This window comes from Microcebus murinus, chromosome 1, assembly GCF_040939455.1.
Source record: "Microcebus murinus isolate Inina chromosome 1, M.murinus_Inina_mat1.0, whole genome shotgun sequence".
NCBI lineage: Eukaryota > Metazoa > Chordata > Mammalia > Primates > Cheirogaleidae > Microcebus > Microcebus murinus.
The window spans coordinates 10,037,839-10,063,671 of NC_134104.1; the positions used below are offsets into that span (position 1 = coordinate 10,037,839).

The 25,833-nt window shown below is 48.2% G+C and overlaps 1 protein-coding gene across 4 annotated transcripts in view; it reads left to right on the forward strand.

Moving 5' to 3' along the window:
- The window catches only part of RCAN1 (regulator of calcineurin 1), an 80,816-nt gene extending 68,182 nt beyond the window's left edge, over positions 1-12,634 (forward strand). For 2 of the 4 annotated variants that reach the window (XM_020284703.2, XM_020284705.2), the window contains exons 2-4: positions 5,583-5,756; positions 7,591-7,750; positions 10,827-12,634. In XM_020284703.2, coding sequence (XP_020140292.2) covers positions 5,583-5,756; positions 7,591-7,750; positions 10,827-10,999 — 507 coding nt within the window. In that variant the 3' untranslated portion in view covers positions 11,000-12,634. The other 2 variants (XM_012782938.3, XM_012782941.3) reach the window with 2 other exon arrangements.
- Positions 12,635-25,833: the final 13,199 nt, after the last annotated feature.

The following is a 25,833-nucleotide window of genomic DNA, read 5'->3' on the forward strand; positions in this document are numbered from 1 at the left end:
ACATTTTCATTTCTTTTTTTTATCTTCTGGTTTCAGTTTTACTATGTGGAGTGCAATTGTTAGTAGGCTTTTCAAGAGTTCTAACGGGACACTGCTATGGGCACCGCTTTCTTCAAATCACTTCCATCCACTAGTGAACAGCAGTCAAGAATGTACTTGTCTCCCAAACCACAAGGAATATACAAGGAGGAAAGTCAACTTTTTAAAGTTGACTTTGGGTCAGTGTTTATTCTCAGTGGGGAGAGTCAGTATTGGCAAAGCAAATGCTTTTGCGTGGGACCTTTAGAAAGCCAAGTTCATGTATGCTAGACCTGCAGTCATCCTTATTAAGGATGACAGACATCCTTATTAAGAATTTCCAGATTAGCAGCTGAGGGTAATTGAGATGAGCGAAAAGCAGTCTTACCTGTGGGTACGGGGACAGGTGTCCCAGGAAGCCCGGTGCTCTGCCCCATGGGCCAGCCGGGGTGTCTGAGCACCACTGAGGATCTGTGCTCCTCAGCATGACACGTTTTGAAAACTGGAGTCTGCTCCACACCTCTTGCTTTGTAGCCGAGGAAACCCGAGGTGGCAGGTCCTAGGTGCCCTCCCTTCTGGCCCAGGGCTCCCGGGTATTTTGCAACCCCGTTGATTTTTTTGCCAGGAAGCCTCCATTCCAGCCTCCTACAAAATCGCAGCCTCCACTTTGACCTGCTCCTGTTCCCGATCTAAAAATGGAAGTGCTAAAGCTCACTAAATTCTATTCAGATGGAGCCGAACAGTTTAAAGGCAGGTCCCGAATTACACGTTCTGTTGGGCTTTGAGGGCAGCCTGGTGAAAGATCTGTCATTTCTATGAGCAAATACCTCACTGTTCTCTTTAATTTTTTCCATCCATATAATGAAATCAAAATTGCAAATTTGGGTGAGCCCATGCTGTTGTCTAAAATGAACAGAAATGTTCCAGACTTGCCCACAAAAATGAACTGGAGCTTTGTGTCATGATTTAAAAAAAGAAGACGACAGTAAAATTAGCCTCTGTTGCCTCCTCCTGTGATCACCTTTAATGCAATTGCCCAGGTGGACGCCAGGAGAATGAGAAAAGAGGCAAAGGCTTGGAGAGGAGGGGGGGAGCTTCAGAGAGGTTCCTAGCCCCTCTGGAGGATTGAAATGCAGGGCTGTGTCTCCTATATCCCAGTCCCACCACCACAGTCTGCATGTGCCCCAGGACACAGGACCAGGAGCTGAGACTCCCTGCACTGAAAATGCAGTGTCCCCAAGCACATCCTCTCCATCTCCGAGCACCATCCAATAGGACCACTTCCCGCTGGTGTCTGATGCATACCACGCTGTTCTCAGTGTCCTAAACTCTGTTAGAATGTACGCATCTATGTATCTTGGGTGGGGAGTTGTGGGTAATTTGGCAAAGCAAACAACTGTAACTGGTTTCTTACATAACTCTACAGTTGGCTGCAAGGGACCACCCATCGTCGTTAAGCGACACTCACTCATCCAAGAAGACTCTGCTTTTCCTTTTTTTGGAAAGATAAATGCTCTGCTCTGTTTTTTCCTGTTGCATATATTCGTTTTAATTATTGGCTGACTTGAATGATTCTTTGAAGTTAATTTTTGAGTGTGAATGGCAGGGCTCCACTTAACTTCTGGAAGCTTAAGAGCTGTCCCTGTGTGCCCCTAAACTAGAAGAACTCCAATCACTTGGGTGCCTTTAGGTGATAATGAAATCGGAGCGAGTGGGAAGTACCTAGGACTCAGCTGCCACAGGGATCTGAACTGGTTAAGTGCTTAGAATTTTCTGGAGTTGCAGTGCCTTGGAAGCACTGGAGTCGGTCTTATATCACGGTGTACCTCTTCAGACCAGGCATCTTACCTGCAGCTTACCTTTCAATTGTAGTGCACATTCTTTCCATTTCTTCTTCCTTTCCTATTTTTGTTTCAAACATTTGCTCCATGAGTCTCTAAGCAGGACCTCTTAATGTTTCTCTTCTCAATTTCTAAGGCTAGCTTCTCCAAAGCATTTTTGTATCTTTTCCTGAATTCAGTAGCCCTTAGAAAATGATCAAAGTGTTGCATATTCCCAGTTCTCAAATTACAGTAATAAAGTTTTCAAATGAACCTCCTATTATTGCTTTGGGATCTTTTCTCACCATCCCGCTGTAGAGTACAAGTGGGAATTGGGACATTCATCCAATAAAGTTTAATTGGGGAGAAAAAATAAAACCCTGCATTTCAAAACGAATCCCACTATTTTTTTTTCTTTAAAAAACAAGAGTTTGTTGACCAAGACAAATTTCAAAATGTTTTCTCTACTGCCCCAATATTGAAACTTTGATTGAGGTTTTCAGGAAATTACAAGGATCAAGCAACTCACCAAGACTTTGGTTTCCAGGTTTTCCAAAGCCTTAAACTTCCCTGGAGGCTAATTGCTGTTTACTGCCCCAGACCTTCGTCCTTCTTCTTCCGTAACATTTTCCATCTTAAGAAGGGCTGTCCCATTCAGCCGGGGAGCGTGTTGTCTGAGCGGCTGAATGGAATTACTACCAGTGGAAACTATGCTGCAAGAGGACTGATAAAGCAGCTGGGCAGCAAACCTCAGCTGTTTTTTCCATTCTCCCCAAGCAAAGTTAATTAGCATAGGGAAAATGACTAAGGTGTTGACGTCACCTCTTTCCAGTAGAAACTTACACTTTGTCCCTGTCTGCCTGCAAGCATGCAGGACTTGACTCAGGAATTTGCTGTCCAAACAGGATGCTCTGGAAGCTGTGCCTTTTTTTTTTTTTTTTTCCCAGGGGGCTGGCCCTTGGTGCTTTATAAGTGCTGGCTCAAGAAAGAACTTACAGCCTCTTGGAAAGGAATCTCACTTGGGACTTGACTGCGTGGGTCTCTAGTGCTTTCGCTGTAAGAAAGCAAGATGCATTTTAGAAACTTTAACTACAGTTTTAGCTCCCTGATTGCCTGTGGGGCAAACAGTGATATCTTCAGCGAAAGTGAAACCAGGGTAAGGCTTTAATATAACGTGATTTTTGAGAGCTTTCAAAGCATTACTCTAGTGAGGACGACTGTGAACTGAAATACTTGGGGGTATGTGGCTCTCTAGTGGGTCTGGGGGTTTTGAAATTAATCCAAAGTACTTTGAGCCTTGAGAATTAAAAGCTGTGGCCTGAGGAATTCACTGTGAAGAAATTTTGAAAGATCTCAACATTTGAAAACATCCAGGTTCCTGGACCAACTAACTAGTAAGGCGGCGTTTTGGCAATTGTGTGTTTTTCATTCTGTGTTATGTTGTAAGGAAGCTTTTCAGAGGGAGGCCTGTTCTGAGAGTGAATAAGACATTTTAATTTTACAGGTAAAGTTCAGAATGATTTGATTTCATCTCAGGAGATAAATACTGTAGAGATATTTATATGTTTGTAGGAATGATAAGGGCCTGTCCTTAAGCTTTCAGAGCTCTCTAGCTAGAGAAAATGCGGACATAGCAAATCATAAAACTGGATAAATTAAATGTGGGATCGATGTGCCTCCTGGCAGCAGCTGTCATTGATAGTGATTAATATAATTAGTAATTTGAATCATTATACTTTTCTCCTTCGTTTGATTACAATGTAAGATTTTTTCATCTGTAGCTACCCAGCTGTCTCACTGATCTTGAATAATATCGTTTATGAATGAATCCTGTGTGTTCTGTTTGGGAAGTGGTGGTTGTGTTATCTGCTTTATACCCAAAGCCATACTGGGACATACATGTGAAGCTTCCTTTTTTTTTTAAATCAAATTTAACTCCATATGGTGTATGATGCTTATGGACTGGGACCAGAGTTTTTTGATTGTAGAACACGCTCTCTATTTTTAAAATGACAATGTATTTAATAGTAGCCTTACGTGAGTAAAATCATTATTTTTTAATTACATAGAGACGCTATCCAACAACTACAATAACTAGATATCAGTTGTTAGGACAAAGGAGATTATTTTATATGGGGAATGGCACAATAGCAATCTAGATCTACAAGATAATGTGAGTTCTCTTTTGCCTTGATCCTGAGCCCTGACCTGTATTCTAAAAATATTCGTCAGAGTCATCTCTCCCAAATTCTGAATCATAACTTCAAAACTACACAGTTGGTCACAGTGCCTAGTGATGAGCTCATGTGAAATTCCAAATCTGCACAGCCAACCTCATGCCAGAAACTTGCCTGTGCTGGAGAGAGGCAGGGAAAGAAGCCAGAGGTGGCCAGAGGAAACGAGCTGCCAGGCCTCTGCGGAGCCCCTCCTGGGAAAGTCACAGACATTTTCATAAACGGAGGACAAGCCAGGGAGTGCGAGGAGAGCAGGGCTGTGAGTTGTTGCAGCTCCTGCTTAATGACCTGCCTGGTGGAGACAGGCTGCCTCATCCCTACCCGAGTGGGGCAGGTGTCATTGCCGGAGCCTTCCTGAGCTTCCTAGCAGTGAATATTCCAGAAGACAGTCTCCGAATCCTCACTCCCGCTTTAGAAACACTGCACTTTCCATGGGTTTTCCAAGGTGCTCGGTGAGCTCTGCCTGTTCTTCTGTGCGGAGGGCAGGCTCCTCAGTTCCCAGGTCTGGGTCACCCCTTCTTCTCAGCCAGCCCTTCTGCTTTTCACATGGGGTCCTGACCCTGTCCTGAGAGTTTTGTCTGTTAAGAAGTCTCAGAAAACAGGGCGAATAGAAGCCCATGGGGTCTTCCTTGATGTTCTGTCCAGCTAGCTCCCTCTCTGGGAGGAATCCTGAGAATTGTCCTGGCCTCCTGCTCCCCCCACCCACCCCAGGACCCAGCCCAGGGGCTGCTCCCAGCTGTTCCCAGGAAGCTGATGAGCTATTTCCTGAACCTGAACTTATTCCCCAACTTGGGCTTTTCATTCTAAGAACGCCTGACATTTCCTCGTGTTCACTACCCCTTGTAGCACTAGAGCGAGGCATGCAAGTATGTTAAAATCAGCACACAGAAAAGGGTCTATTTGCAATACATTAATTTTTAAACCACTATTATTTTAGAGAGTTAAAAAATAACAGACTGAGATAAAAAAAAAAACAATAGTGGGAATTCTTAGAAACTACTTCTTTTAAGAAATGCAAGACTTTTTATTAATGTCATTATTTTCAATTCCATAAAGTTTTTTTTGGGGGGGGTTGTTTTCCAAATTAGCTGCAGTGCTTTTAAGCCCTAAAGAAACATTTGGTGGACACAGCATCCCCCTGAGCTAAGTGGCGGGATTGGAGTTGGCTTGCTTGGAAAGGACAAAGGACATAAGAATCACACCTCTTTGGAAAATGCTCATTCTACTTTAAAAAGAATATTTCTCTTGCCATAAGAAGTGTTTTAAGTATTAGTGATTGTTCTGCAATTAAATGAATTAGTAAATCATCCCTTCCTACCTTCTAGTAAGATCACCTGTACTAGGAATAAAAGGACATCATCCCCTAGGAGGGGAACAGTTTTTCCCTAAGGAAGAAGTTAGGAATTCTTGGAATGATTGACAATTCACTTCCTCAATAAGAAATGTAATGACGTCATGTAGTTGAGTCATATGCAGGTAACTTTTAACCTCTTTTGTTTTTATTTTTCAGGCCAAATTTGAGGCCCTCTTTAGGACATATGACAAGGACATCACCTTTCAGTATTTTAAGAGCTTCAAAAGAGTCAGAATAAACTTCAGCAACCCCTTGTCTGCCGCAGATGCCCGACTCCACCTGCACAAGACCGAGTTTCTGGGAAAGGAAATGAAGTTATATTTCGCTCAGGTGAGTCGGGCTCATTGCTGTGCCCGCTTCTCCCTTCTGCCTCCCACCCTGCTTTAAAGTGGCTTAGGCATTATGTTGTACATTGATCAGAAACGCTGAGAATTCATCTTGAGAAAGGCAAAATTCATACTCTGAATTTTCTCAGCTAGTTTCAGAAGACACCAAAGTGTATTTGAAAGCAGCCTCAGAAAGAGCCTCTGATGCTCTGGGGTTGATAACGGTGGGATCAGAAATGCTTTCCTTGTTCATTCAGGGAGCTTGTAGGGCGCAGCAGTGCGGGCTACTCAAGCCCCCTAAGATGTGTGCAGCAGGTGTCCATGAATTTGCTCTAGGTTTGGGGCTAAAACCCACTCCAGACTGAGCAGACCAGAGTGGTTCCTGCTCCCTCATGTTCCTGGGGCATTCAGTAGAGAATTGGGAGTCTGCAAATGTCCATGCAGATCAGCATGAGGCTGCCAGGCCTGGCTTGAAAGGAAAATATGGCTTAACCAGACTGGTAGCAGGTGCTAAGAAACCCTCCTGTTGGCAGAGGTCCTGGCCCCAGGGCCCCATGGTAGGAGGAGAGAGCCGTGAGAAGGTGTGCTTTTTTGCTGGCCTACCACCTTTCTAACCCTCTTCCGGGGACATTAGGACAGGTGACCCACCTTCCAGGCAGCCCCTAAAGTTCCACTAGATGTCCTAACATAGGCTGACAGATTGTCAGGGGAGGGAAGAGGAGCTTCTAGAATGCTGCTCCCCAGGTAAAGCAAGTCCCCATCAGGCTCTGAGTCTCCTCCCCTTGCCGGGGTAGGACAGACCCTGTCCAGGGGTTTCCTGACAGTGGGGGAAAAGCTCATCTGACTCCATGGCAGGGGGACAGAATACATCTTCCTCCTCAAAGTGACCAAGGCAAACTTTCTGGTCCCTTCCAGTGTAAACTAAAAGGTGGAGTGCGTGCCCTTCTCCCCCCCCCCCACTTCTGGCCTTGGGAACCATGGGGCTGGGCTTCGACCTTGGGTCCCAGAGCTTGCTCCGGGAGTACACTCCCTTTCTGCACTGGATGAGGTTCTAGGGAAATAATTAGTACTTCTACGACCTTTTCTGATTGTTAGAATAATGCATATTCATTGTGCAAATTTGAGGGGAATGGAGTATCAACGTGCAAAGAAAACCTAACCTGGTAAGCTTTTGGTGCAAAATCTCTCCAGATGGCCCCTCTAATCACTGGTAAAATGTTTAAGATCAAACTAGGATCATAAGTTATTGTTCCTTATTATCATTTCTTTAAACTTCCTGGAAGGTGGGGTTTTCTTTTTCTCCCTCACATTTGGCATCTCGTGGGGAGTCCCTGACGCAGGAGTGCAGGTGTCCTGCTGGGTGGGGGAGCCTGGGGGCCTGGTGGGTGGGGCCCTGGCTCCTTGACCCTGAACAGATGCTCCTTCTCAGAGCTGTTGCCTTTGGGCCTTCAGCATCTGCCTTTGTGGCTATGAGGAGCTGGGAAGAACTGATTCCAAGATATCTTCTGACCTCCATAACAGTGGCTTTATTTTTTTCCATGCGTATTAATATCATCTCTGGCGATTTTCTGGCACTCTGGGTCAAGCCTAATTACTTGCAGTCCCCGTGCCTGTGAGTCCCACAGCCCTGGGAGGGATGCATCCTGTTTGCACTATAACCAGAGTTCAGACACCTCTCTGCCTCCCCCTTAGAGACCGTGTTCCTAGTCATGCTGAACTCCACCTGTCCTGGTGCCTGGACGTTGATCCACCTGTCCCCGTCAGCTGCCATTGGGTGCTGTTGTCTTGCCACAGCTCTTCCCTCCCACCCAGTGACCTGTGTTTGCCTCTGTCCTCAGACATTGCACATAGGAAGCTCACACCTGGCTCCGCCAAATCCAGACAAGCAGTTCCTGATCTCTCCTCCCGCCTCTCCGCCAGTTGGTTGGAAACAAGTGGAAGATGCTACTCCAGTCATAAACTATGATCTTTTATATGCTATCTCCAAGCTGGGGCCAGGTAAGCAGTGCCTTTGGGTGGGAGAGATAGGGGTACTGACCTGTGTAGGGGCGCAGCATTCCCAGTGCCCCTTTTGGCTCTCCCGTGAGCCCATGCAGTTGTATTTTGTGAACTGTCTCCTTGCATTCTTCTGTGTCCCTGTCACTCATGCTGGGTGCATGCCTGCCTGCCTCTCAGGACTGCCTGCAGCCTCACAGACTGTGGCTGGTCACGGGACCTCTGCTCTGGGGCCCCAGCAGGGTCACCCAGCAGGGTGTCACAGGGAGCCCTCCCCGTACCCACGGAGCACAGCCTGCATGGGTGGCTGGAGCCCAGCCCCAGGTCCTGTCGCTTCCAGTGGGCATGAGCAATTGGACTTTGGAAAGGGCAAACAGAACCCCGCTTTGGAAATCTCATTTTTAGTCAAAGTAATTTCACCTTTTTAATGGCAAAGGAGAACCAGAGATCACAGTGAAGAAGGAGCCCCGGTCCTGCGTGCCCGAGCTCGCGGCCCCACGGGGTGCTCCCCTAAAGAGCCCAAGAAAGAGGAGGTTCCTGTCCTCTGAAGGGAACAGGTGCCTCGGGCTCCTTGTCCATGAAGGGGGCCTCGCCCTGTGGAACTGTGAGCAGTAGATCATCCTGGGGCAAAAGCACTTCACACCGCACCGGTCCCACAGTCAGTGCTCAACACGTGCTTTTTGGAAACGATACAGTGGTGGTTCTTGTCCTGTCTGCTAGGGTTTGGGTGAGGAGGCAGGAGCGAGGGAGGCTCCTGGGGCGAAGAGGTGTGAGCCCCTCCTGCCCTGTCGAAGGAGACAGTCTCATTAATGCTGAGCCCATCGGGCCTTGGCTCTCCGTGCCCAGCAATCTGATGTCCCTTTGGGCTGAGGGTTTTATTTTCTGGGACCATCAGCAGTTTCGTACTGCAAAGATTACATTTCTGCAAACATCGCCCAAACCGGAAATTCCCTGTGTGATATAAAGGGAGGCTCGCATTACCTACTGCTAATCATGGCGTGAAGGTCAAGACGGAAAATGACCAGTTGGAGGAAGCCTGTGGCCCCTGCGGCAGCTCTGGGCCAGGGGCATGAGCAAAGCTGAGCAGGGAGGTTACAGGGGCAGGAAACGGGTTCTCCACCTGGGGAGGGGCGTCAGGCTTTTCCAGTGGCAGGAGGTGCTGTTAATAAAAATTGTTCACACTCCAGAATCTACCACTCCCTTTCCAGAAGGCTCATTGGAGAAGGCTTTTTAGAAAATAGACATCATAAAATCAGTTTGCCCCCATTCACTTAACAATGATCTTCAATAATATTTCATATTTTGGCTGTGCTTTTCAGCCAGCAGGATTGCAGAGATTTTACAAGAGACTCTTTTTTTTTTTGAGACAGAGTCTCACTCTTGCCTGGGCTAACGTGCCATGCCATCAGCCTAGCTCACAGCAACCTCAAACTCCTGGGCTTAAGCCATCGTCCTGCCTCAGCCTCCCGAGTAGTTGGGACTATAAGGCATGCACCACTGTGCCTGGCCAATTTTTTTTATATATATATATTTTTAGTTGGCTAATTAATGTCTTTCTATTTTTAGTAGATACTGGGTCTCGCTCTTGCTCAGGCTGGTCTTGAAATCCTGACCTTGAGTGATCCTGCCGCCTAGGCCTCCCAGATTGCTAGGATTACAGGCATGAGCCACCGCGCCCGGCCTATAAAGAAACTCTTAATAACTGGTGTGCAGCCATCTGTCTGGCCTCCCTTACCTGAATTCTCTCTCTCAGAGAGCAAGAGGCACCTTCAGCTTTTCAAATGCAATTACACTAACATTCCAGTCTCAGGAGTGTGGGATTGAGATGAAGCTACCACCTTCTTTGTGAGTAAAAGTTCCTTTGGGGTTTAGAGGAGTAGCCAGGTAGCAGGAGGCTGGAAGCCCTGCTGAGCTGCTCTTTCCAGCTGGACTTCTGCCGGGCACACATTTGGGGGGCGGGGGAGTGAGGGGCCTCCTTGCCCACCTAGAGCAGCAGAGAAATGCTGGGTACCAAGCCCTGGAGGAAAACTCACCCCAGGCCAGCCTGGAGTAGAGCAAGCAAAGCAAACCTCCCAGCCCTGTTAGTTTCTGCAGCTCCCAGCATTCCACCAGTGAAATTCAGCCTCCATTCCTGTACAAAATTCTAGGTAACAGCGAGCAATTGTCTGGGAGGCAGGACCTAAGTGCTTCATGCTGTTAGCTCCACGGGGTGGACACCTTTGCCATCCTGTTTTATAGAGGAGGAGACTTGCGTGCACAGAGTGACAGAATAAAGTTCCTGGGAGCCCCAGGTACTAAGGGTTGGGCTTTAGGCCCACGTGTTGGCCACTGCCACACTGCCGCCCCTGAGCACCGAGACATAGGCTCTTCCTGTGGCCAGGCTGGCACCCTAAGGGGATGCCCCAGCTCCTTCATTCAGCATTTCCAGGCTCTTCAGCTGCAGAATGGTCACCCCACCCCTGCTGGACCAGAGCAGCCTGACCTTGACTGAACCCGGTGGGAGCCAGGCTGACACGGAACAGCAGGGCACTCCTGGTTCTGGGGGCTGGCGGTGGCTGTAAGAAAAAGGACGCCGTGGTCGGAAATGGTTTTGGAGCGCCTGGTTCAGTGTGGCCACCCGAATGTGCGTCGGGGCCTCCTGGCAGCTCGTGTTCCCTGGCGTGCACGGCTACCCACGGTGGGAGCCTCCTGGCGTCTGTTTCCAAGTGTGTTTATTCCTACGACGTCTTTTTGCTGAGCCAGCGTTTCTCATGCCACACTTGGGGAAACGCTGGCAAAGGGGGAGTCCTCTGGGAGTTAGGGTGTCTGGGAGATGTGCTAAGCATAGCCATAAAAGTGCATGCCTTCCGTACCTTCCATATGCCTGGCCCCGAGTGTCTGACTGGAAGCAGAGTCAGACACGGTGGGGATATGCCTTTTTCGGAATGAGGCAGCAGAGAAACACAAATCGAAAACTCTCCGGCTGTGTCTCCCAGCCCTGCTGAGCGTTCGTGACTCTCAGTGCTCTCCATAGACTCTTGCTCTTGACTCCCAAGGACTTGTCCGAGTGACCCCCAAACTCTTTCTTTCCTTTCCCCAGGGGAAAAGTACGAGCTGCACGCAGCGACCGACACCACGCCCAGCGTGGTGGTCCACGTGTGCGAGAGCGATGAAGAGAAGGAGGAAGAGGAGGAGGTGGAGAAGATGAAGAGACCGAAGCCAAAAATCATCCAGACCAGGAGGCCGGAGTACACGCCCATCCACCTGAGCTGAGCCGGCTCGCGGACGGGGAGCATTCCAAATCGCACTCACGGGGAGGAACCTTTTACTGTGGAAGTGGCCGGTCACGACTTTGGAGGTGGCAGCCGTGATCGCATGGCAGAAATTCCAGTTCATGTTGCTCCGAAGAGAATCAAGGCTCCGTTTCCTTGTTCTAATGCTGCACATCAGTCAATGTTCATGGCCCCCCCGGGGAATGTCTTGGGCCAATCACTGAGTTTGTGGTGATCGCACAAGGACATTTGGGACCGTCTCGAGAAAACCGGTCACGATAGTGTTTTGTGCTCGTCCTTTTCTGGTAGGTTCTGTTTTTGCCAAGGCCGGGTTGATCAGTGGGGTCCGGGGAGACCTTTCGGTTTCCGACCAGCCTTAGAGGGTCAACTCTCTACTGGTGGGAAGAGGCGCCACACAAAGCCGCCTAGCACAGAGAGGTTGTGGAAACGACAACAATGCAACGTGGAAATTGTGGTGTTTCATTTCTTCCCTCATGTTCTAATGTTTGTGCATGTTATATTACTGATTTTGGAGACTAACCTTTGTTCGAGTATAAAGTCACACCCTGTTGTTTGGCATCTTTTGGGAAGCTAGGAAAGCATTTGGAAAACGTGTCACCTTTCCATCCAGATTGTCAGCTCTCTTTGCAACAGCACTCGCACGTGGAGTTCCACCGGAAACACGCCCATTCAGCGCCCTATCCAGTGCAACCTGTAACTTGTGCTTTTGCAAAAAAAAAAACAAAAAAAGTTGATCTGAAGTTCCTGCGTAGAGTTTAGCTTATGCCATTCAGAGAATAGCAGTTTCACTGCCAACTTTTAGTGAGTGAGAAATTTTAGTTTAGGTGTTTGGGGTTGGACATTGGTTTCTGTTATTTCTTTCCCGTGGTGGTTTGTATTCATGAATCATAGCCAAAAAAAAAAAAAAAAAAAAGCCTTTTGGGGAACTGTTGGTTGAGATAGTTGATTTTATTTACCCCAGTAAGACATCAAGATAAACTTGTAAATAAAGCTGATCACATATATCCATACCTGTTGTACACTTGGGTGAAAAATATGGCAGTGGAAGAATAGTGTCAGATGTATTAACCTACCTGTGAGTCATATGTTGTAGAACATTCTGTTCCCATGTTTAACAGGACTTGAAGTCACAGCATGTAACGTGGATAGTAGCTCTGTGGTGATATGAGAGGGACTCAGTGCCTTTCCCCATTAATTCCTGATGGAATTGTTACCCTAGGTTAACATTTGTAATTCTTTTCTAGGTGTAATGTGTATGTCTTCTGGTAAATAGGTATTATATTTTGGCCTTACAATACCATAAGAAAGTTTGTCATTTTGAAATGCCTAATGCCAAGTAACAATGCATGCTTTGGAAATTTGAAAGATGGTTTTTCTTTGAGAAGCAAATATGTTTGCAATTAAATTCTTTGATTGTTCCTATCAAGAAATGGATTGAATGTTCTCAGAACCCTGTTTACAGTGCTTGGTAAGAGGGAGCCGGTAAGGGAGAGACCATTGCATAGCTGTTCAGGTGTTTCTAGTTAAGTGCTTTTAAACTGGAGAGGCTAACCTCAAAATATTTTTTTTAACTGCATTCTATAATAAATCAGCACAATATGCTCTTTACGGAAAAGTTATTTGCTCATCATTTTACTCCCGGGGTTAATCTGTGACCCTTTTGAATTCTGCAGGCTCAAGAAGACACATTCTTTTGTCAGTTTGAGCTTAGAAACTCCTAATTCTGTGCTGTGGTTCACAGAAGGAGGTCCACTGCACTAACAATATATCACTTAGTAAGGGGGAAAATGGACAAAACCGAAACCAGAAGGTCGAGTATTTCCTTTGTACAGGTAGATGATACTATGATGAAAGCCCCATTCACCAGCACCTCCACTAAACAACAGTGTTCTCAATAATTCCAGAAGTTTTCCTTTCTGTTAGAAAAGATGTCCGCAGAAGATAATACGTTATAAAGACCAATTAACGTTCAAAAGATTGGTCTGTGAGCCTTCTGTTTGGATCTCTGGCAGCCTTTTCCCTGGAACTATTTGGTGACCTTCCTGGGCCAGCCCACAAAAGCCTAAATAACCCAGCAGTTATTTGCTGAAATCTAGCAAATCACATTTATCTTGATCAAGATTAGCATTAAGCATTTTTCCATGAAAATTCATATAGTACCTTTTTTTCCCCGTTTATGAGAAGCACCATCCTGTCACTTCCCAAGAGCATTTATATATTTTAAAGCCATAAGTGTTCAAGGTTTAAGCCTGATGGAAAATCCACACTTCACTCAAGCTGGTCAATTCTGATTACTGAGCGGATTCACGCATTGAGCACCTAGGGAGAGAAGGGAAATACTTCCAAATAGATCTGGGGGGTGAGGCTGTCATTTATCATCATTTTGAATGACCAGGAGTACTGGACTGAGATGTGTACCAGCCCAGGATCCTAGCCCATAGATAACCCTGGACGCTGTCAGTTAGATTCCCAGCAGGTTCTCTTACATAACTGGGGTAGGAAGTCAGGGGTCTCACTGCTGGTGAAGCCAACAAGCCTTAGAGTCAAAAATACAAGTTGATGGACATCTTCACTCAGGACAGAAGATCTCTTTTGAGTAGGTCTGTGGCAGCCTCAGCTGAAACTCTGAGACCAATAATGCACAAAATTATTGGTTCCCAGGCTGATGGATTTGAAAGGCACCAAATCATGAACGTGCCCAGACTCACACATTGCTTTGTCTGAGAGGGGCTCAGTGAAATGCAAAATGACAAACACAAAAAACCGGTGGAATCATGAAGAGCACAGTCTTCACCATCGATTGAAAGTTTTTCTTAAATAGATTTTGATGGAATATATTAGTGATCTGATGGTAAGTAGCTTGGGGACATCCAAGCAAAGAAAATCAGCCCCTCAAAATGAACACTGACTGAGTCAAAATGAATGGACATCCACAAGCAGAGCAACTCAGGCAGCTGTTTAACTCGGGTTAGAAACGTTGATTTGAAGTCAGTGAGCATGCAGGATTTTACATTTCCAGAATATTGTGTGAATGAGAGCCCCCAGGAGGTTTGGGTTTTCAGAGAAGCTTTAATTTTAGGTGAAATGTACAGAACTCACTACAAAGTAGATAGGTTTTCTCAAATATCAAGTTACAGAAGAGTAAATGACCTGTATGGGCATGTTATGACCCAAAGGGAGCACACAGCTGGAATATGTCAGACTTGACAACGCTCAGGGAACCCTGTGGAATGTTTGCCTCACTATAACAAATAGGTGCATATCCAGTGGTGTTCATCAAAAATCAACAATTCAGATGGCAACTGCATAAATAATTTACCTTACAATTATTTGGGAAGAAAGAGTGGACTATGAATAACAAATATTCCTTCCTCCTTGAGTCTCTGAAGTAGGACACGGAGGGCATCTTTTTTAAGTACACTGCCCCCCACCCCTCCCCAACCCCTAGCAATCTTTAATCCACATGTGAAATTCTCACTCTGCAACTCACCAAGAGTTACATGGCAATCAGGTGCTTAGATCCTCTTCTCACACACCTCATTCTCTTCGGCAGGCTTTCCCTGCTGTTCCCGAAAGGTCGTTTCAATCATGGCCATGTTTATGATTGACAGACGGAAATTATTCTCAAGTGATTGCAATGAGCTGCCTGCGTTCGGCAGTTCTTCCCCTTTCAGGGTTCCGATGAGGGACTTAGCGAGGCCGCACAGCACCTGAGTGCCTTGTGGATGCCACGGCCGCCGCAGCTCGGGTCCCTCTCTCAAGCCAGGCCCCTCCCAGCTGACACCTGTACTCCGGCCAGGGGGAGCTTTCAGTGTTTCTAACTCATCCCATTCCCTCTTCCCTATGTGCATTTTGAATGTTCCCTCCGCCTAGAAAATCGTCTCACTGCCTCATCCCGGCTTCCCCCACAACCACATGCACCCCATGAGCGCTGGCCCATGTCTGTGCCCATGCCTGTGGCACTCAATAAGCCTGGCTGTGACAACGACCTTGCCCTTTAATATTTGTTCTTCAGGTCTCCCTCAGTAACGCCTCTTCCCCAGCTGCCCCTACTGGCCCCATTCTTCCCTGTTGTAGTGTACACTGTCTTTCTAGCATAATTGTTACATTATTTGTCTTTCCTATTAAAACATAAGTTGTGTGGCAATGGTATTCCCAGTAACCGGTGGCTCGCAGTGGCCATCCTGGTGGGTGGATGGGTGGGTGGATGGGTGGGTGGGATTGTGGAGGCAGAGGCGTGAGCAGACACCGAGAAAGAAGAGAAAAATAATGAAGCCTGTTCCCTCCCCGTAGTCAGGAGAGCCGGGCAGCGGCTCCGTGCTTTCATCCAACAAGTTGTCAGGCTGCTGGCGCAGCAGGAATGAAAGAGAGAAAGAAAGAGACGTGGTTGTGTTGGGGTAGGGCAATCGATGAGAAAAGAACAAAAAACCTTTGTTTTAAAAACTTTCTGCTCAATACGGGGTGACTGGCTAGAGGGTGTGCCTGGGAAGGGTCAGGAAAGAACGTTTCAGGGGGACGGAAACGTCCTGTATCCGATTGAGCAGGACAGGAATAGTCACAGTAAGGACGTGGTGGTAGTAGCACAGGTGTATACATTTGTCAAAAACTCGTCACACTGTTTGCTTACAATGGGTGCATTTCGTTATGCGTAAAGCATGCCTCAGTAAAGTTGATTTGATTAAAAAATCAGGATAAAGAAAAAAAAACATTAAATCTTGGCCCATGGGAAAAAGTTAGGGGAAGGTCTTAATTATCACCATCATATCCTCTAAAAAACATGTTTCAAGTGCATAACGCTTTGATAACATTCTTAAAACATAGTATTATATAGCAAAGCAAAGCAGCATCTCAAATTAGAGTGTGAACATTTTAATCAATATTTTCTGAAAGACATTGATATGTCTGTGACAATTTCTTAAATTTAAAAATCAACTTGGATCATATTTACTTCCTTAAAGTTTAATATAAGGCTTCTCATATGTTCAGAACCAATATGTTGCTACTTCGAGGACTGTACACACATGTACACTGCCATCCCCCCACATCCAAGTGTTCTGCATCTGTGGATTCAACCCACCACGGATTGAAAATATTATATTTGAAAATAAATAAATTAAATCGAAAATAATACAACAATAAAAATAACACACATTTAAAAAACAATACAGTGTAACAGGCACTTTCATAGCATTTACATTGTGTTAGGTATTGGACGTACTCTAGAAATGATTTAAGTCATCACCTATGGTTGAACAATATACATAGGCTGTATGTAAGTACTGTGCCATTTTCTATGAGGGACCTGAGCGTATCTGGAGTTTGGTCTCCTCAAGGGGCCCTGGAGCCAATCCCCGTGGATACCGAGGAATGACTATACATAAAACACTGAAAGAAGCATGGATGGTGATTTTTAGCCCTTTGCTTTGGGCCCTGAGTACTAGAAACTACTGAATTTCTTCTCAAGAAGGAAACTACACCATAGACCAACATTGCAGGCACCCCGAGCATCAGATGGGCCCTGTGCCCAGCCTGGCCGTGCCACATGGGCTAAGCAGGGGTTGAGGGCACTTCCCCAGTGGGTAAGCCATGTGGCAAGGGCACCTTGAGGGGCGTGCTTTGCTCTAAGCTCAGCCCAAGTGTGTTTGAAGCCCACTCATAACTTCTTCTTGCTGCAGAAGTTCATGGAGAGAGAGGAGGGGGAGTGTGGTGTAGAAGGGGGAACAGTCATGCAGGGTAGGGACAGTGCTGACCCAGCAGGTCAAACCTCAAACTGCTGCTGTGCAAGCCATCAGGACCACACCTGCAGGTGCCTGTGAGCTACCTGGCTGTCACGCGGGAGGGGCCTGGGACACCACCGTCTTATTGTTCCGTGCTGCTATAACATAATACTCCACCCTGGGTAATTTATCATGAATCGAAATGTTTTTGGCTTGTGGCTCTGGAGACTGGGAAGTTCAAGATCGAGGGCCTACATCAGGGCTCTTCTGACCACATCATGACGTTGTAGAAGCATCACGTGGTGGCGGGGGTGGGGTGGAGAGAGAAAGAGAGAGATAGAGACAGAGAACTCACAGTCTCAGTCTTTTATAATTCTGCATTGATCCCTCATGAGCGTGGAGCCCTCCTGACCTTAGCACCTTGAGTTAGAACCCACCTCTCAACACTGTTGCATTGGGGATCAACTTTCCAACACATGCAAACCATAGCAACCCCCCAGCAGACAAGCCCCTCAGCCTGTCCTGAGGGCGCAGGACAGTGTGGCCTGGAGCCCACCCCAGGGAGCTGCGCTCAGGAGGAAGAGACTAGACACTTAATCAAACAAAGTTCAGACAAGTTTCTAAGACCCCCTAAAGGGCAGGACAGGCAATGGTGTGAGCCCCACAGGGGCGGGAGGAGGCCTGGGAGAACAAGAAAGGGGGAGAGGAGGGGGCTGCCGCTGACCATGATGCCCACTCTCCAGGCCTCTGCCGCCCTCCTGGGCAGGGCCTGGCCGCCCTGCAGAGACCCAGGGCGGGAGGGAGAGAGGAGACCTGGGCGCGGGCAGGGCCTGCCTTCTCCCAGCGCCAGGGTCCTGACAGCCAGCCAGGAGAGGGCTGGAGATCGAGGAAGGTGAGTGGCGCTGCGGTGGCAGCCCACCAGCCAAGGGCAGCAGCGCCCCCTCCTGCCCGCATGGAGCTGAGCCTGCCCAGAGAGAGCCGAGGAGGGCAAGGAGGCAGAGGGCGGGGTGGGAGGTGGGCTGGGGGGAGGCTGGGGTTGTAGGAGGATGGCAGGAGAGGCTTCACCTAGAAAGAAGATGTTTGAGCAAGGCTTGGAGGAAGCGAGGGAGAGAGCCTGAGCGTCTCTGGTATCGGGAAGAGAGTTCTGGGCAAAGGGAAAAGAAGGGAGGCCGCCAGGCAGCCGAGTGCCCTGCACGTGTGGGCGCAGCAAGAAGGCCGTGTGGCTGGAGGAGGTGACAGAGGGGACAGTGGGAGGTGACCTGGGCGGGGCACACAGGGTTGCGTGGGAGAAGGTGAGGGGCTCTGCAGGTGGGCGTCCCTGGCCTGGAGAGATAGGATAGTCCCTTTGTCACCGGCACCAGAGCAGAACGTTCCATGGGCTCAGCTGAAGTCCTGCGGGAGGCCGTGTGTGCCCCAGCCAGAGGGGACAGGATTGGTAGGAATGGAGTTGGGATTTGGCCTGGGGGCTGTGAGGGCCCCCAACATGCCCACCCCCACGCCCAGGTGAATAGGCCCTGAGTAACCCCCTTGGGTGTGGCAGGACCTCTGACTGATGGGCTAGCATTCCCGGGATCACATTCCTTGGCGAAAGGGGTTTCAGGATGGATGTAATTAAGGCCCCTACTCAGTCGACTTTGAGTTCCTCAGAAGGAAGATTATCCCGAGGGCCTGATCAGGTGGCCCTTAAATGACACCTGAAGGGGCAGCAGTTGCTCCCTGCTGGCCTGGACATCAAGGGCCACCTGGCCAGGCCACGGTGGCGGCCTCCAGGAGCTGAGGACAGTCCCCAGCCAACAGCCAGCAAGGAAAAGGTGACCTCAGTCCCTGGACCACAAGGAAATGGATTCTGCTGACAGCTCCACGAATTTGAAAGCACCTCAGATGAGACAATAGCTCTGGCCGCCACCTTGATTTCAGTCTGGCGGGACCCTGAGCGGACGACCCGGCAGCCCATACCTGCGCTCCTGACCCAAGGAAGCTGTGAGCTGATAGATTTGTGTTGTATAAAACTTGTAGGCAATTAGCTCGGCAGCAATAGAAAACTAGCGCGGTAGTGAAATCTCAAAGGGGAAGTGTGGCCTCTCATGGGGGCCAAGGTCACGGGGACGCAAGGCCAGCCTGAGACCCGCACCTCTGGGGCAGGTGAGTGTCCCTGGGAGCCCGTGGCCCGAATGGCCCAAAGCTCTCCTCAGATGATCCGTGGACTTCATGTTTTAGGACATGTTGATTTAAACGTGCAGTTTTTGTCTCCTTTTTAATGTATGTACTTAGGAATATATTTCAGTAATCTCTTTCCTAAGCAATTTTGCAAAAGATACAGCTATGAATTGGGGTGAGTGAGTTTTGTTTTTGTTTGTTTGCTTTTTGGTTTTTTTTTTTTTTAAGGGTAGGATACTCTTTGATTATTGCAAAATGTTCAAAAGAAAGTTACAATGATTTTAAAAATCAGGTTTCCTATGATTATTTGAACTGGTGGAAGGAAGACTGGCCACACAGACAGTACTGTATCATAGACTGGTGATATATCGCAGTATTTTGTTAAATAATCATTCGCAGATGCATTGAGCATCCAGATGTGCGGGGAACTACTCACAGAGCTGGAGAGAAGGTGATGAAAAGAGCTGACGCAGTGCCCAGTCTCATGGAGATCAGTAGGAGTTAGGAAGTGTATAAATAAATATCAAGTAGCGGTAGACTCCGTGAAGAAGGTAAAGAAGATATATCTGTTTCCCATGGCTGCTGTAATAAATTTCCCCAAACTTGGTGTCTTGCAACAACACGAGTTTACTACCTTATAGTTCTGGAAGCCAGGAGTCTAAAATGGAGGTGGCAGCAGGCTGTGTTCCCTCTGGTGCCTCTAGGGCAATTTGATTCCCTGTCCCTGTGGGCTCCTACAGGATGCCAGCATTCCTTGGCTCATGGCATCTTCCTTATGTTGCCCCAAACCTTGCTTCTGTCATCTGTGTTAATCAACCCCTGCTCACGTCTGGGGAAGCTAAACACAACACACAACTCCGGACAGAGGAGACCCACAGTGGTTTATTAGTCAGTCACATATACCCCGCAGCCCTGGGAAGTGACACCACATGCCATGCAGGGCCACAAGGGTGTTGCACTCAGGAACAGGATGAACGAGAAGCTGTGGGAGTGAAGTGCAGGTGAGAGGTACCATGATCAGGGCTAGGGTGGAAGGAGTGGAGATGACAACAAGTCAGACTCAAGACACACTTGAGAGGAGGTTGATGACCCTGGTCAGCCTGCGTGTGCATCAGGATCGGGGGAAAGGGTGGAACTGGTTTTGATTTTTTTAAAAAAGGAATCAGGAATGACTGCTGGGATTTTGGCTTAAACACCTGGATGAATGATAATGCCATTTACCAAAATGCAGGAGACTGGTGGCGGAACAGGTTCGGAGGGTATCTTAGTTGCCTACTGCTGTGTAGCTAAGTACCCCAAAAGTTAGTGGCTTACAATAATACACATTCATTATCTCACAGTTTCTGTGGGTCAGGATTTGGGGCACAGTTCACCTGGGAGTCCCCCATGAGACTGCCATCAAGACGTTGCCCTGGGTCTCTCACAAGGCTGCACTGAAGGTGTTGACCAGGGCGACAGTCACCTCAAGGCTCCATTGAGGCAGATTCCTCTGGTCACCAGAGGGCACCCTCCGTTCCCTGTCTCCCTGAGAAGAACCAGAGAGAGGATGCATGTGACAGATGCACGTGACAGTCTTTCATGACCCAATCACGGAAGCAACTGCCATCACTTGTTCGATCACATGTTGGACTCCTTCTCAGTAAGTCCCAGGTGCAGCCCACAGTCAAGGGGAGGAGATGGCCCAGGCGTGACAGCAGAAGGCAGCTCACTGGGGCCACGTCCGTAGCTGCCCGTCCTACAGGGGTCTGGCTTGGGGCGTGTTAAGTTGGCGACACCTCTAGATACCCGAGGAGAGGTAAAGTAGGCAGGTAGACATGTGTGTCTGAAGTTCCAAGTTCTAAGCTGGAGAAACAATGCAGGTGGTGTTAATGCCACTTGATTTTAGCATGATTTCCCAACACCCAGGCGCACGGCTCCCGAGGGGCTGACCTTGAAGCCCTCCATGTCTGTTTCTGCTCCGTCCCTCCAACCCGGCTGGCTGGTGGCCACACTGGAGGGATGCAGAGGGTGAAGGCGTGTCTGGAAGCGTCCTTCCCCTCACAGATGCAGAAGATCTGCTTTGCTTCTGCTGTGATAAGGATGTCCCTCACCCCTCGGTGAGGTGCGAGGGGCTTTCTGTGGTCTCACAAATTTCTTTCAGAGCTTGGAGAGCCATTGGCTCCTATAAAACATAACTAGCAGTCTCATTTTCAAAAATGCTGTATGAATTGGGTAAGATGTCTTGAAATTCCGAGAAACTACAGAGACTTCTCTCTCCTTGAGGTTCCTTCCTAGGTCTTCTCCAAGGGGTGCTTGTGCCCGGCAAAGACACCCACAAATCACCTACCACAGACCTACGGCTTCCGTTCACTGTGTCGGGCACTTGGCCAAACCCTCCATGTACCTTCTGTCCTGTTCAGTCTGCGCAGAAACCTCTATAAGATAGGTGTTCTTGCCCATGTTGTACATTTGGGGAAACTGAGGCACAGAGTGTAAAGTGACTTGCTCAAGGTCACACAGCCAGGAAACGATTGAGATAAAATTTCAACCCTGACTCCAGAGCTGTTGCTGTAACCACCACCCCACACAGCGTCTCTGGCAGCCGCAGTGCACAAAGATTCCACCCAGGGATCCACACCTGCCAGCATGGGTGACCCGGTGATGTCCACGCCCATGTTGAGTCTGGGTTGGCTCTAGACCCTACTGAGCCCACAGAATGTGGTGGAAGTGACATTGGGCCCGCTCTGGGCCCGTGAAAGCCAGGCAGCACCTGCTTCTGCATCCCTGGCAGCCAGCGGTGAGAAATCCAACCTCCTTCTTGGGGAAAGGCCACCGCTCAGAGAGACTTGGGGCATGAGAGCCCTCCAGGCAGAGGAAGCCACAGGGAGAGGCACCAAGAGACGAGACATATGAGTAAAGAAGTCACCTTGGAATGTTCTAGCAAAATCAAGCCCCAGCTGACTTCATACATAAAAGGGACCATCAGCTAACACCAGTCAATCCATAGAGCGTTGTGAGAGAAAACCATGTTGGTTGTTTTCAGCCACTGAGTTTTGGGGTGATTTTTTGTCCTGGTAGACAATTAAAAAACCAATTTAAATCTTTTCTCAGCTAATTTTTGTGCCATTAGTGAAGCACAACACTCCAGACTATAGTGTCGCAGTCAGAAAAATCACCTGATTCTCTCTACGTGCAAGGAGAACACTTCAGTGAACATATGAACAAGAAAGGCTGAAGAGAGACCTCCAGTTGTGTTAGTACACGTTATGTCATTTCTATTCACGTCTGTGGATGGATATTTATATAAAACTGTCCAATGACTGCTTCCTCACTTTTTGCAGCTTTTCTATTTTTAGAAAATGACTTCTCTGTCATAATGCTCGATGATTCCGAAGCCTTTCAAGAGAGAGTCACCTCATAGATGTTCTTCCAGAGACACCAACAGCATGAGTTAAGCCTGGCCCTGCAGTCATGTGTTAAGCTCCTCGTGTGCCTCCGAAGAAAGACGGGGTGCAGTTCCAGGCAGGGGTGTCGTCGTGCTGAGACCTTGTTCTAAGCCCATTGTTAAAGCCCGAGTAGATGTCTTTGGGCTCTTTCAGAAGATGCCATGGCTGCTGAGTCACGGGCACCTTCTCACCACTCACCTTATTTATGATACAGTGGCGTTTTTAAAGCAAAGCCATTGTAGTAAGCGGAGCATGACCTGCTCAAAGTGTCATCTCTTTTCTCTAGGTCCTCTCCAATGCTAGGGAGATTTGGGGTACCCCATCCTCAAGCCATCATATAATCCCCCAATAAAGATATTCGAGGCCAGCATGCATGCAGATGTATGGTCACTTGTCACCGTTGGAGACGTGCTTTGCTGCTGTGGACGGACATTCTTATGAGCTTATTGGCCTCGGGCCTTTTTCACTTCACACTCTCCCACTCTGCCCTCTCTCAGCAACTCCAGGATGGCGTGTCCAGCTGAGCACATGTCCTCTGCATGTTTCCTGGTCTCAGTGATGGGCACCCCTATCCACAACGCAGTGACTCAAGCTAGGGCTGTGGGTGGTGTCCGCTGTGTCCCCGTCCCCCACTTCAGTCACTCTCAAGTCCTGGTCATTCTCTCTTCTGAAGCCCCCTGTGCTGAATCGCTAAAGCCCCTTTCTTAATTCAGCCCCTCAACATTTCTCACTTCATTATGAGCAAGGCCTCCCCACTCTGTTCTCCACAGTGCTGTCAGAGTGAGCTTCCGAAAGCTTCAAGTCTTCAACTCTGTGTCTGATCATCTTCACCTGCAATGCCTCCCTCCGACTGCCCAGCGTTGAGTCATTCTCCAGGACCCTTCTGGAGCAGCATGTCCTTTGGGGAGACTCGCCCAACACTCTCCAGTCCCGCCAAGCAGAACTGCACGTCCCTGCTCTGGACTCCTCCTGCAGAGCCCCTGCATTGCCCAGCACGACTCGCCGCACCGAACTAGACGTCGATGGTCGGCTTTCCTGCCCATCTGTCTGGCCAACCCATTTGCCAACGGGCTCAACTTATTTGCCTCCGATTCCTCAGCGCCTAACAGAAGGCTTGGAATGAAACAGTCACCCAGTAAACATTTGTTGGGTGCATCGCTTACAACCCAACTCAATTCTTTTTTTCTTTAACCCTTTGTAGAGGTGGAGCTCCCCAAACACTACCGAGCGGTGTCAGTGTGGGTAGCGTGACCTAAGGCAAAGTGTGCAGCACAGGGGTGGTTTCTCAGTGGAGACAACGGGTCCAAACATGGGGCCCTGGGCCTGGCTTGCCCCCGCACTGCCAGGATACGCCGGTCCTCATCCCTGACACCCCTGGCTGTGTTCACAGTGTGATCTGACCAATCTGTCAGGCCAGCGGGGTCAAGCTAGAGCAAGAAATCCCTGAGTGACAAGAAAATGTTTCAAAGACACGATCGCTCTAGAAACCCAGTAATTTTCTGAAATGATGTTCCCTTTGGATCTGTAGGGCCCAACTTGAAGAGCTGGGACCGAGGGGACATTTGTGAATTACGGACCTGCCATATGGAACTGCTGCAAACACATAATTCTGAATGCACAACGGCAATTCACTCCTGAGGAATGCTCAGCAGGGACTCACACACAAACTAATCCCCTGATATGAAGCATTTAACACACAAGTGCTTCTACAAATCACCAGAAAAAGAGACTACATGGTGAAATAATTTTTAAATAATCTTCTATTTAAAAAATACTGTAGCTAAAAGCCTTATTTTTTTTTTCAGAGTTCATTTTCTTGATGTGTCATTCAAGCCATTCAATAGACATAGAAAGTTCCAGCAACTTGGAGGTGGAAACTTTGCTTGTCCTGGGAGCCAGGTCCTTTTCAGGATCTAGTCCGGCCTCTCTTGAGCTACAGTGACTAGGGAGGGCATTGACAGTCACTTTCTCTCACTTCATTCCAGGCGAGGGGGCAGACGAAGAAGTGTGTGGACCACTTAGGACACATCAGCGAAGCAAGGGCAGGAGAAAGTGTCACGTGGGGATTATGCTGAGGGTTAGAGGATATTTGTTTGCAACCTCCACGTCAGCTGGTCCTGCCCACCACCCATGATTGGAGGGTTGGGAGTGGGAGGGGCTGAAGGTTAAGTTGATCAGTGGCCATTGATTTAACCAATCATGCCCACACAATGAGGCTTCCATAAAAACCCCAAAGGACTGAGTTTGGGAAGCTTCTAGACAGCTGAACTCCAGGAGCTTCCTGTGGGGACCAGGCCCGGAGAGGACACCAGAGCTCCATGCTTGTTCCCTCATGCCTTGCCCTAAGCGTCTCTTCCATTGGGCTATTCATATCTAGCCTTTGCAATATCCTTTATGATAATGCGTAAGCATCAGTGAAGTGATTCCCTGAGTTCTGTGACCTGCTCTAACAAATTAATTAAAGCCAAAGAGGGGGTCGTATGGACCTCATATTTGTGGCTGAAGCACAGGCCACAACATGGAGCTTGCACTTGGTGTCTGAGTGCGGGACAGTCTTATGGGACTGAGCCCTGACCCACTGGGATCTGACGCTATGTCCAGGCAGATAGTGTCAGAATTGAGTTGAATTGAATTGGAGGACAGGCAGCTGGTGTCTGCTGTAGAATCGCTTGGTTGGCTTGTGTGTGTGAAAAACCTCTACGCATCTGGTGTTGGAAGTGTGTTGAGTGTCGAGTGAGAACGGGAAAGGCACTTTGGGATTGTCCTGTCTCTAACAGTAGTCACGATGAGATTCCGATGGTAAGCTCAGAAACTCTAAAGTCGTGCTTCTTCAGGGAAACTGCTGCGAATTTAAGAAGAGTGTTGTGACCTCCCAACACGTGTCTTCACCAGCCTCGGCTGAATTTCAGGCTCAGGCCAGTCCCCTGAGCCTGTCTTTGCACTTCACATGTGCCAGCACAGAACAATGACAGCAGGTCCTCAATGCATTCTTGCTGACTGATGGAGAGACCAAAAGGTCAAGTCCTCAGGTGGAGTCAGGTGAGTGAGTGTGGGGTGGGAGGTGGGGATCAGCTTTCCTAACCATAGCTCAAGGTGAGCTCCGTCCAGGCAGGCACAAGAGGGAATTATTAGGAATGACAACAGGAACTCTAAAATAAATCCACACCCATATATAAAAGACAAGTCGTGTCCTGGGATGAAAATGCCAATCTTGTTTTGGTCTTTATTCCTGGTAGGTACAAAGAGATGAGAAAGTAGCAGGCTGGGTGAGTTTGGCAAATGGGCAAATCATCTTCAGGCTGGTTTCCTCATCTGTTGAATTCATTCATTCATTCATTCATTCATTCTCTAAACAGTTATTGAGTGCCAGGTAAGTGCCTGACACAGAGCTAAATGCTAGGAATAGAGAGGAACCAAAGTCCTTATAATCCAGACAGGGTTGAATGTGATAGGAACCAAAAGAAAGGATTGGTTCTTTTCTACCTGAGGGGGTCCAAGAAAGGTTCCCTTAGCAA